This window comes from Camarhynchus parvulus, chromosome 5 (genome assembly GCF_901933205.1).
Source record: "Camarhynchus parvulus chromosome 5, STF_HiC, whole genome shotgun sequence".
In the NCBI taxonomy this organism is placed as follows: domain Eukaryota; kingdom Metazoa; phylum Chordata; class Aves; order Passeriformes; family Thraupidae; genus Camarhynchus; species Camarhynchus parvulus.
This window is the reverse complement of record NC_044575.1, coordinates 38,499,625-38,511,211: the sequence shown is the minus strand read 5'-3', so window position 1 is coordinate 38,511,211 and position 11,587 is coordinate 38,499,625. Positions and strand designations below refer to the sequence as shown.

General features: G+C 51.1%; 1 protein-coding gene across 1 annotated transcript; it reads right to left on the bottom strand.

The window, feature by feature from the left end:
• Nucleotides 1–352: 352 nt before the first annotated feature.
• LOC115904363 (acetyl-coenzyme A synthetase 2-like, mitochondrial) lies at nucleotides 353–11,137 on the bottom strand. Its single transcript, XM_030949706.1, is given in 15 exon segments — nucleotides 353–529; nucleotides 618–742; nucleotides 1,074–1,137; nucleotides 1,378–1,505; nucleotides 2,176–2,302; nucleotides 2,799–2,911; nucleotides 3,303–3,395; nucleotides 3,859–3,996; nucleotides 4,399–4,546; nucleotides 6,612–6,636; nucleotides 6,638–6,753; nucleotides 7,355–7,530; nucleotides 8,002–8,201; nucleotides 9,356–9,452; nucleotides 10,825–11,137. Coding segments are annotated over 15 exon segments (2,040 nt in total).
• Nucleotides 11,138–11,587: the final 450 nt, after the last annotated feature.

Below are 11,587 nucleotides of genomic sequence, written 5' to 3'. Positions count from 1 at the left end.
GAGGTAGGAGTAGTATCCCTATCCAGGGCTGGACAATCTGCCTGCTGCTACCTCTTCAGCTACTGCAAGGCACAAGGAACCTCAAGGAGGGCTTTCTGCCCTCTGCTTTCATAGAATGAAACAGCTAATCTCCCCTTACTCTTTTGCCTATGATGAGACATGTTCTCTCCTCTGTCTACATGGGTGTATGGAGACAGGTTTTGAGGGTCTCTTTTGTTGTGGAGAGGTCACTTCAAGACTGCAGTGGAGGTGTAATCTGAGAACTTACTGGCCACCACTTGCGTAGTAGCTTTTCTGGATGTTCCCTGGTTTTGCAGTGAAGGAGGAGAAGGTAGCTGCTGGCTGAGCCAAGCTAGTGGCCCTTCTGCCGCTCCACAAGGTGCTTGTGTCCCTCTATGATCTGCTGCACAGCCTCATGGTCATCCAGGGTGGTTAGGTCCCCAAGCTCACTGGCCTTGTCCTCCACAATTTTCCGTAGCACGCGACGCATAATCTTCCCCGAGCGTGTCTTGGGCAGCCGGTGTGTGACCTGTGATGGGAAGGAGCAGAGTCAAGGCTGAGAGAAAGGGCTCGGCCTATCTGCCAGTGTGGGTGTTGGACCAGTTTGCTTGTGTTACCTGAACATAATCTGGAGCTGCATACTTAGCAATCTTCTTTGAGATGAGCTCCTGCAGCTCAGCAGCAAGATTCTCCTGTGTGTAGTCACTGGCCTTCTTCTTCAGCACAACAAACACATAGGCTCCTGGCAGAAGAACCACCAGGTCACTGAGCACAGTGCATACCATGCCCCTGAGACCTGCCTGGATCTAGTGCCAGGAGAGCCCCTCTCTGCTGGGGGGCTCAGGGGATGCTCTGTAGCCAAAACTGCGTGCTTTTGGCCACACCGAAGCGCTGCTGCTGCCACCTTAGGCAAAGCCTAGCTGGTTGGTGGGCAGGTGTAGGTTGTGATGGATGTGCTGAGATCCCCACTAACATGCTGTATGGTGTGGACACAGCACTGCTACCAGTCCCACTTCCCACTGCAGTGCCATAACCCCAGGAGATGTTTTGGGGCAGGAAAGAAAGCATCTTACCTTCTCCCTTGATCTCATGTGGGTAGCCAATGACAGCAGACTCTGCCACTGCCACATGGTGATTCTGGAAGAGAAGAGGGCAGGGGTTTGACTCAGTGCTTTTGGCAGGCTGGCTGCCCCCTGAAGCTGCCCTGACCTGACTTGGCTGCTGCAGCCCACAATAATGCAGGGGGGTAAGGAAGGACCTCAGATGGCCTCTGCCCTTTTTCCTTCCTGCCTCAGTAGGTCTGCAAGCACTGATCTTTTCCTTCTGCCCCTGACTGCTTTAGTTTGGATGGCTTTACCTCCCACCCACATCTCTTACCACAACATTCTCCACCTCTGCAGTGCCCAGCCGGTGTCCACTGATGCTAATGATGTCATCCAGCCGTCCTGTTAGCTGGTAGTAGCCCTCACTGGTACGATACACACCATCCCCAGTGAAGAAAAATCCTGCAGTAGCCAGAACCATGCCACAGTCACTTGTTGCAGGGAGCATGTGAGCTGCTCAGCACCTATACTCAGCTATATTTCCCTTCCTCCTCTCTGTTGGCTTCAGGGCCCATGTCCTCTGCTACTTCCTTGACTGCTCAGGGTAAATGTGCCCACCTTCCTTGTTAGTCTTCTGCCTGTGTTGGTACCTGCTCTATCATCAGGCTCCTGCCCTCATTCTGCAGTGTACTGGCTAATGCTGTGCCTGTCTCATCACCATGTGCTGGGGGCACTTTGCTGCAGTGCAGGTGCCTGTGGTCTTGCTGCTTCTCTTTGCATTACATCAAGACAGACACACTTGGGCTTGCACAGTGCTCTGGGTGAGTCACAGAGGCTGACAGGGTTTGCAAGAGATGCAGCAAGAGGTCCGTGCTCAAGGGGACTGGGGGCAGAAGGACAAATCCACTGCCTTAAAACAATGTGTCATCCAATTGGGAAGGTTGGTCAGGGGCAGTGCTGTGATATCAGATCACATCAGGGAGATGAAAGGCTTCAGGACTGTGGAGGGTCTCTGGGAGAACAAAGGAGCAATATCAGCTCTTCTGAATCCTGCCCCATACAGAAAGCCAGCAAGTGGACCCAACCATACCAAACCAAACGTGTGCAAGTGTCTTGCCACATGTTTCCTTACCTGGATAAGAAGTCAGGTAAGTTTTCAGAAATCTCTTGTGGTCATTGTAAATGGTTCGTGCCATACCGGGCCAGGCTTGTGAGATGCAAAGAGCTCCTGAGACATCATTTTCCAGAAGGACATTTCCCTGTAAAATAGTTACCTTTTAGTAACCATGGCTGAAGATACTTGGGATGTTTAGGTACTGCCTGTTTAACAATGCTGTGATGGAAATGTCAGGGAGGGCAGTGAGGAGGGTCCTGTGTGCCTCACTTCAACAGGACAGGCTTAGTCTCTCCCAGCATTTGCCTGCAACAAAATGCCTCCTGTGGTGGGATACAAGGCCTCTCCAGGGAGACTGGCTGTCCCTTCCCAGCCCTGTCCTTCCTGGAAAGATGTGCCAGGGAGCCCAAACACAGCCTCTCTTGTCAGGACAGTGCAAGCTGGACACCAACTCAACTTCTGCACTAGCTGGAAGAACAGCTTCCCTGTTTGTCCCTTTCCAGTAAGGAAGGTTGCTGTCTAGCAGAGATGAGCAGGAAAGAGATGCTTACAGATTTCCACTCCCGTTGGCAAGTACACACAGCAAGCATCTGGGGGAAAGGGGGCTGAGCCAGCACCTGGACTGCAGGTTATAAACATACCTTATCATCCAGGAGGGAGGGGCTGATCCCAAAAAAGGGTCTCATAGCCATGCCTGGAAGGATTTCAGCTCCAGGATTAGAAGGACGGGGTGAGATACAGATGCCTCCTGTTTCTGAAGGAAAAGAAACTGTAAAGCTCATCAAAGTCAGGGATAAGAGGAATGCCAAGTAGCACTGCTTGGCCAACAGCATTTGTCCTGTCCCTTACTACATACTGCATGGGCTGGCTTTGCCAGAGAGCCGGGGAAGGAACTTTGCAGAAGGATGATTATGCTCATTTAGTTCAGCAGGGATCTGTTGAGATGTACCCTCAAATCCCCATGTTTATCTAGGTTAGCTTTAAAGGCCATTTTTCTCTTGTATGTTTGGGTGCTCAAGGGCCCTTACAGCCTTGCTCATACAAGACTGTCAGCAACAACCACTATCATTTGGCCAGAAAAGCAGCAGGTCTCTCCTAAAGCCTGGGAGAGCAGAAACTGGAACAAGGAATCATATTCATCTCACCAGTTTGCCACCAAGTGTCCACTACTGGGCATCGTGTCTCACCGACCACACGGAAGTACCATTCCCACGCCTCCTTGTTGATGGGTTCCCCCACTGCAAGGGGAAAAACAATAGGGCAGAGCAGAAATAGTGCAGTCTCCTGACTCTGGCGTCTCATGTGCTGCTACTCTTGGCAAACTCTCAGTCCAGAGCAGGTTTAAACAGGTCCAAAGAAAAGGGAAAAAACCCCACAGTCCAGGGAACTTCTTTGTCTCAGCTAGCTAAAACTAACTAAAAAAAAGGAGAGCTCTGTCCTGCTGTCTGTCCATCTGCAGACAACAACAGTCTAGGAAGAAGAATGTGGAGGAGTGAGTGCAGGGTCTGAAAACAAACTGCACGCTCCTTCTCTCCCCTCTTCACTCTCTGGAACAAGTCTTAAAGGTGCAAAACTTATTATTCAGCATAAACAGAACAAGACAACTGGGGATAAAAGCATCATATAGTCAACCCAGGACATTATGAAGAGGCACAATGTGATGTCCAAGGATTTGCTTTCAGTCCATTTTGCTGCACTTACCTGAGCCAAGCATTTTGAGAGAAGAGCGGTCATACTTCTTCACCCATTCATTGCCGTACCTCAGGAGCAGGCGGATGGCGGTGGGTGCCCCATAGAACTGGTTAATTCTTAACCTCTCTACTGTTTCCCAGTAGCGGCCTGGAATGGAAACAGGGCTACTAAGCATCCACACAGGTCCTCCCAGCCCAACACCAAGGCAGAGAAAGAAGAGGTGAGAGCAAAGGCTCTCCAGCAGTGCCAGGACCCTCAGCCAAGTTAATTGTTATGGTGGGAAGGATGGAAGCAGTTCAGGAGCAGCAGCCCCTTTTTCTTCACATCATCTAGCTCTGCTACCATTCCTTCTGCAGGGAAGGAGAGGGATTAACAGCTCCACCCCTGGAGAAGCAGCAGTTGCTTCCTAAGCAGAGGAAAAGACTTCCCCTTGCAGCCCATGGGCTGCTGCTGAGGCAACAGAGCCTTTGCTGCTCATGTCCTGGCATCAAGCTGCCAGCTCCCTGCCTGCTGTGAAATGTCCCAGCTCCCATGAGTCACCTCACTCACCAGGGTTAGGGTAGACAGGAGTGCTCTCAAAAAGGACAGTGGTACCACCATTGCAGAGGGGGCCATAGACCACGTAGGTGTGTCCCGTGATCCAGCCAATGTCTGCCACACAGCCAAAGATGTCCCTGTCCTGGTAGTCAAACACGTACTGAACAAGAAAAGAGAGGCAGTGAGGGTTTCACCTGGGCCTGCATTCCTGCAGGGGGCACAACAGGGAGCAGTGTACTCTCTGTCAGCCCTAAAATTACTGCATTCTTCTGTCTTCCTACCACCCCTGCAGGGACACCTTCTTCCTGCAAAGAGTTTCTTTAAAAAAAAAGTCAGAAAAAACAAAATTCGTTAAATAAAATTGAAGTTAAATAAAAACCAAAACTGTGAAGATACAGGAGACAGGCACTTAAAAAAACCTCACATACAAATTTGCTCTTTTCCAATGGTAAGAGATACAGCTTTTCTTTCCTTTTGCTGGTATTTAGACAAGGCTGATCCAAGTATCCTGTAACACCCAGAACCTTCTGGGTAAGAAAGATGCTTCTGTACTTATGTGACTATGTGGAAGGAGTTGTAGGCACGAGCAAAGTGGTAGAGGACTCCATGAGCCTCCTGTAGGTGCTGCTGGACTCCAGATGGACAGTAAACACTCCAAACCCCCTGAGCTCAGCAAGGAGTCCAGCACAGGAGCAATGAGGCAGCAAGCAGAGGGACCATGTGATGCCTTGGCCCAGAGCAACCCCAGCCTGCCCACAAGAGTTGGAATCTCTCCATCTCAGCTGGGTGAGTGCAGTGCTGTGCCTGAAGGCAGAAAGCAAAACAAGTTCTTCTTCCCACTGCCCCATTTATTCCTCATGAGACCCTTGGCTGCAAGGCTGGAGCATGAAGGAATGATGACTACCCTGTGCAGAGCAGAGCTGAGTGCTGTCATATTGGCAGCAACACAACCAGCTTCCTAAAGAACTCTTAATTTCATTTACTCAGTGCCTGGAAAGCTTCCTAAGGGCCACTCTCCCACTAGCCTATCACTTCTTGCTGTCTCCTCTGATTTCTGTGGTTTCAGACCCCACTCTTTTCTTCCTGCAGCTCCCTGCTGACTTTCATCTGGGGACTCCGGGGCCTTAAGTGTTCAGAGGTGCCATAATGGAAGCTTCTTTTAGTTCTTCTGTCTCTTTTTAGTGGAGCAGTGAGTTATGGTAGCAGCAGTCTGCCCCATCCAGTGGAGGGATCTGAGTGTGTCAGCCCTGTGTCCATGTTTCCAGTGCTCCTGGGAGCTAACATGGCCACATGCTGCTCATCCCCTGCATTGCCATTCTGGAATGACAGCCCTGGCTCCTGCAAACCTCTGAGGGTCTTGAGAGGGTCACCCATCACACTGGGCACAGCTTAGTTCACAGGAAAGCCAAGGGCTCCCACACCTCTGGCACACCCCCAGGAGGTATGGCCTTCAGCACTCACACCTAACAGAGAAGACCAGCCAGCCCTGAGCTTGCTTTGTCCCAGGGTGTGTGCTCTGAGGCTCTACTGGAACTGCAGTCATACTTGGGAAGAGCCAGATCCAAAGCTAAGGGACTGTTTAGGTGAGAACTCCCTCCTACATGGAACCGCATATTATGTCATAGGAATGCTCCTTCCAACCATTCCTACAGCCAAAGGCATCTCTTTGCTGGACTCAGTGCCCTTTTATCCAGTTCTAAGTTTGTTTTGGGCATGTGTTGTTGTTAAAGGTTTTTCTCTTCCCAAAGATGACCCACACTCTTCAGATATAGGCCCACTGGGGTCTATATCTGAAGGGCACTCACCAGCTTTTACAGGTATTGCACATGTGCTCCTCCCAGAAGCACTGCCTTTGATCTCCCACCTGAGCTGGGGTAGTTACACTTAGGAAAAGCCCCAGTTTCTAGGAACTAATTGGCTTTTTCCTCCTTACCCAGTAATATAAACTTACTCTTGCAAGGCTGAGCATCCTATCCAATGGTTCTGTTTAGTGTAGGACAATGAAAGAACAAAGTCATGAAGGTACCTCAGAGCAGTATGTATTTGGGAGACCCTGCTATGGAGTACTACCTGTAGTCACATGTGGTCTGCTGGGGCTTGGAGAGCTTCCCAGAGGCTTTGCACTGGATAAAGTTGAGGCTTGTAATGCAACAAGGAGCATGTGTTTTCCCTGCACTGCCTATGAACTGCTGGCTCATGAGCACTTTGTGGCTGGGATCCATTACCTTGTGTGTGAGAGCAGCAAACAGCCTGGGAATGAACCAAGCCCTTGGGTTTGCCAGTGCTGCCTGATGTGTAGAGAAGAAACAACATGTCTTCACTGTCCATGACAGCAGGCTCACAGTATGCATCCTCCTTCATCATCTCCTGCAGGAAAGAACACAGCAGTTCTCTCAGGGTCTCACAGCCTCCCTTGTGTCATCTCCACACCTGCTTGTGCACCTTTCTCCCAAGTCTCCCTCTCCTCTGAGCACTTGTAGGGAGTGCCCTGCTCCCTACAAACATCTTTCAGAAGAAATGGATGGCAGGGGCTCACCTATTCAGAAGTTGTGCTCCATGCTGGCAGCCTAGCCACCCTGTGTGCTATGGATAATTGGCACATGCCAGGTCTGCCAGCAGGCCCCTATGTGACAGTGTAGTGGCAGTCCAAGGCTGGATTCACAAAGTAGCAGCCCATGTCTCATGTGTTTCTAGGCCCCTGTCCACCCTGCTATGTGCTCTGGTTTGCACTGCCTGCCCCGACAGTACAGGGCTGGTAGTGTGGGAAGACACACCAATGGCTACTGGGACTGTCCTGAACTTGTGTGCAGCTCTGACTGCCACTGCTGCTATGTGACAATGTCCCCAAATTCTGTCAATGCCAGCAAAACTGCCATGGCCAGGTGAGATCCTCTCCACCCAGTGTCCCTGCACCTAGAGCAAGCACTTTGCCCAGGAGAAGTGGCAGAATGGCTGGGCAGCCTCTCACCTCCTCCAGGGGCACATCTAGAGCTGTCATGGGAACCTTGCTGGTGGTCCTCATGGAAACCAGAACCCGTTTCACTCCAGGGCACTGCTTCACAGCCTGGTCCACTGTCTTCTTTAACTCAATAATCTTGCCACCTCTTAGCCCCTGGTTGACTGTAATCACTGTCTCTGACTGGGCTGCAGAAGACAGAAGAGCCACATTAGCAACTCTGTCCCTCTCCACCACTCACAGAGCAGTTTGGCTCTGCCATGACCTTTCACCTCTCTCTCTGTCTCCCAGCCCTTAGTACTCATGTCCTTCACTTAACAAATACAGCAGCTTTGCATCTTGGTTTTCCAGCCATTTCTGCCTGTGTTGCATCCCCTTACAGGAGACATTGTATCCCAGTCCTTCAGTCCCATGGATGAAAGAGAAAACCTGTTCATCCCATGGGCTAGAATGTATTTAGTGAGCTCATGCCATTTACTGGGTTGCTAGTACCTGCTCCATGACTATACATTAAGCCAGGGTACTCTCAGAGAGCCCAGGGAGTCTCACTCAGAAAACCTTTGCCATCCACACAACCCTGAGCCCCCTGAGCAGCTGAACCAACAAGCTCAGCACTGTCCCCCAAGGGAAATACGTCACTGTCACCCACTGCCTCTTACCATCCCTGATCCTGTCAGCCAGAGACTCTGCACTGAAGCCAGCAAACACCACAGCGTGCACGGCCCCGATGCGGGCACAAGCCAGCATGCTGGCCACTGCCAGTGGGCACGGGGGCATGTAGATTGTCACCCTGTCACCCTGCTTCACCCCTTGCCTTTTCAGGGTATTTCCCAGGCGGCACGTCAGCTCCAGCAGTTCCCTGCCCAAAGAAGCAATGACACTGTTAGAGGCTTTCCTGCAGATCTTACCTGCATGCATAAAGATGGGGGCCTCAGAGTCACAAGGACACAGCTTATATCCCTACATAGCCTAACTCTCCTCACTCTGGAAGACCATGGGAGAGCTGTAAAAATGAGTGGGAAGGAAAGAAGAGAGTCTCTAACACAGACCGCTATTTATGGAAAAGACATAAATTAGAATGATTTCTGTACAACAACAGCCACTGGCAATTCCTCTGGCTCAGCAAACCCACAACACCTCAGCTGACTTTCTCAATGACAGCCTCCACATTTCTTACCAACCTGTACAACCAGTGTGACACACTACCCTGCACATCTGGAGGTTACATGTGAGAAGTTAGATATCTTTCCCCAAAACAGGGTCCCATGCTTAACTAAAGCTGAGGTCAAGCAAGAACAACAGCTCTAGGAAAGCAGTGAGCAGAAAGATGGCTCTCTCAAGAAGTGTCCCTCCCAGAAACCACAGCTTGGCTGTCAGTGAGTCATTTTATGGAAGGGCTCTCCATGCATGGGAATTAGCAGGAGTGGCTGGTCATATTTGTTGTGTGAGGCCTGAAGTCAGAGAGGACAGAGGGACTTGTTTGGTGTGCAGAGAGATTTAAGTGAATTCTGTGGCAGTGACTCAGAGAGCAGGCAATTTAAGCTGGAAGGTGGGAGGCCCCAGACCAACCTAGCAGGGCTGGACAGGCAGCTGTCCCAGAGAGCCAAATCCAGCAGCACTGCTGACATGAGGATGAGTGTGGGATTTCTCAATGCATTTGCAGCTGTGAATTTGCTTTCCTTGCAGACCACTTACCCAGAAGTTTAGATAACAGGAACCTCGGTGGGAAGGCACACGTGTGGCTTTCCTGTGTGTCTTACCTACAAGCATTGCAGGGCTGCCCCAAGGGGCTTATATCTGCCTCCCCAGCTGGGCAGGGACCCCTCAGGGCCCAGGAGATTTAATCAGGGCTTAAGTTTCAGATCAGCACAAGCAAGCCAACAGCTACCACACTCTGGATCTGTGTGAAGGGATGCTGCATTCCCTCACATGACACACATCAGCAGATCAGCCCTCTGCAGTGTCCACGCATGCTACCATGTGTCTCTCATATGTTGAGAGGTAATTACTGACCTGTAGGTCACCCGTACCTCCTCTCCAGGTTCATCCTTCTCCCAGATTAAGGCCACTTTGTCTGGGGCTACATGGACATGTCGGTCCAGACAATTCACTGGAAAGGAAAACCCAGTATAATTGACAGAGCAACCCTTAGTACCTCTTACCGCTCATAAAGCCAGCACTGCCTGTCCCATTTTCAGGTCAAAGTCAGGGCTGTGTGTGAGTCTTCTCAGCATTAGCCTTGGGCAACCTTTGTGGATAGCAGCCAGGAGATCACAAGCACCAACCCAAGCCTGTTTTGCTCCTCACCAGTCCGATACCTGCCAAACCCCACTATCAGCTTCCTCCTTAACTGTGACCTCATGCAGTCCAGAGCAGAAAACGCCTGAAGTCCCTTTGGAGGTCACATACCCAGTGCCCTCAGAGTGCTGACAAACATTAACTAAGCTGTCACTCCACCCAGCACTGCCTTGCAGCTGCCTCTGGGGTGAACCAGACAGTTTTTAGTGGTGGTGCGCTCCTAAATAACAAATCTAGGACCAAAGGGAAGCTCTGCACTGGAAGGCTGCAGAGTGCATTCGTCCAAGATGGAAAAGAGCCAGGGTAAATACAGAGTGCACAACTCCTGCCTTTCCAGGGACATTGTAAGCTGAGGCTTTGGCTGCAGTTCTTCCATGTAGTTTCCCACATTGCTGGCAGCTGCAGTTTCCTCAGAAGCCTTGTTCCACTCTCTGTTTTCCTTAAACCTGCTAAAGTTGTGGGGTGATGCAGCAGCCCCAGTTTGCATACCAACTTTTTTCTTCTGACCATTTGCAGTTTTCCAGGAGAGAAAGAAATGCGTATAAAAAGAGAAAAAGTAAGATGTGAAATGCTAAAGGAAAATAACTCCTGCTCTTTTTCCCAATAGATTACATAAGATCTGGTTTTCTCAGAGATCTGTATTTTGAGCACAGGGACCAACAGCACTGTGAGCAGGACACAGTGTCACCATCCTGTGTCTTCCTCTGATGGACACCCTAAGCCAACAGCCCCAGGCCACAGAAGAGGCTCCCACTACAGTGGTGACACTATGGCTCATTTCTCCTGTATTTTGCTTTTTACAGATACATCTTGCCTCCTCTGAGCAGGAATGACCTAGAGCAACCCTGCCTGCTGAATGCACAGGGTTTTGATGTTAGTGCCTATCATCCTGCAGGACAGAGCTACTGCACTGTGGTGGGATCCACGGGGGCTGGGGGAGAGCAACCCAGCTCCCAGCACACACCAATCCAGCTGTGACCTCTCCAGTGAAACCCAGCTGCTTCCTTAGGGTCAGCCACAACCTTACACTACAGCCACTGCAGGACCAACTGGACCTTTTGGGGATCCCACTCTCTCCAGACCTTTAACTCTGTGCCCTTCTGATACATTCCCAGGGCTGAAGTCACACACATAGAAGCACCTGCAAGTGCTTGGTACAATCCCATGTCCATCTCCTTCCTTACCTGTCACATTCAGCTGCCCCCCCAGGAACCAGGAGACTCTGCCCTGGTACAAGTTGCAGTCCTGAACAGAGCGGAAAGGGGTGATCCAGGTGAGCCGGCTCCTTCCTAGCGCTCCCCAGAAGATGTCACTCTGCTCCACTGACACCTTGTACAAATCTTGGTGGTCCTTGGCTCTGGGGAAGGCAACAGCTTCAGGCATGTAGGCAGTGAGAGGCCCGTGGCTCCAGAGTCTGGCAGCCACCAGCCCAGAAGGGCATCTGGGAGCCTGAGAAAGAGCTTTGAAGCAGCAGGTCCTGGCCAGCAGCCTGGCCATCGCTGCAGGGTATCTGCCTCTCACTGAGGAGATGGATACCTGCAGCCCTCACAGCTGCTCGGGACACCTGGCCCAGGCAAGACGCAGGCCTCTGTGGAAGGTGGGGCTACATGGTAGGGATGACTGGACACAAAGCAGCTCTCTCACACAGGGAGCCTGGTCACCTCTTCTGCCCTGCCTTGTTCCTCTCCTCCTCTCTTCCACAGCACTATGGGAAAAAAGAAATTCAATCACTGAAAGAGAGGGGAAAGGAGTGGACTGTAGAAATATTTGACTGAAAATAACCTTCATGCTAATCTGAGTCCTGACAGCAGTTCTTGAACAGGAGCCAGGTTAAACGTGTGCCTGGGTTCTCCTCAGGGGCCAAAGTGCCTGGGCCAGACTCCAAGAGCCTGCTCCTTCTCTCCTAGGGCTGCACTGCATCCCCAGAGCCATCTGTTTCATCCCCAC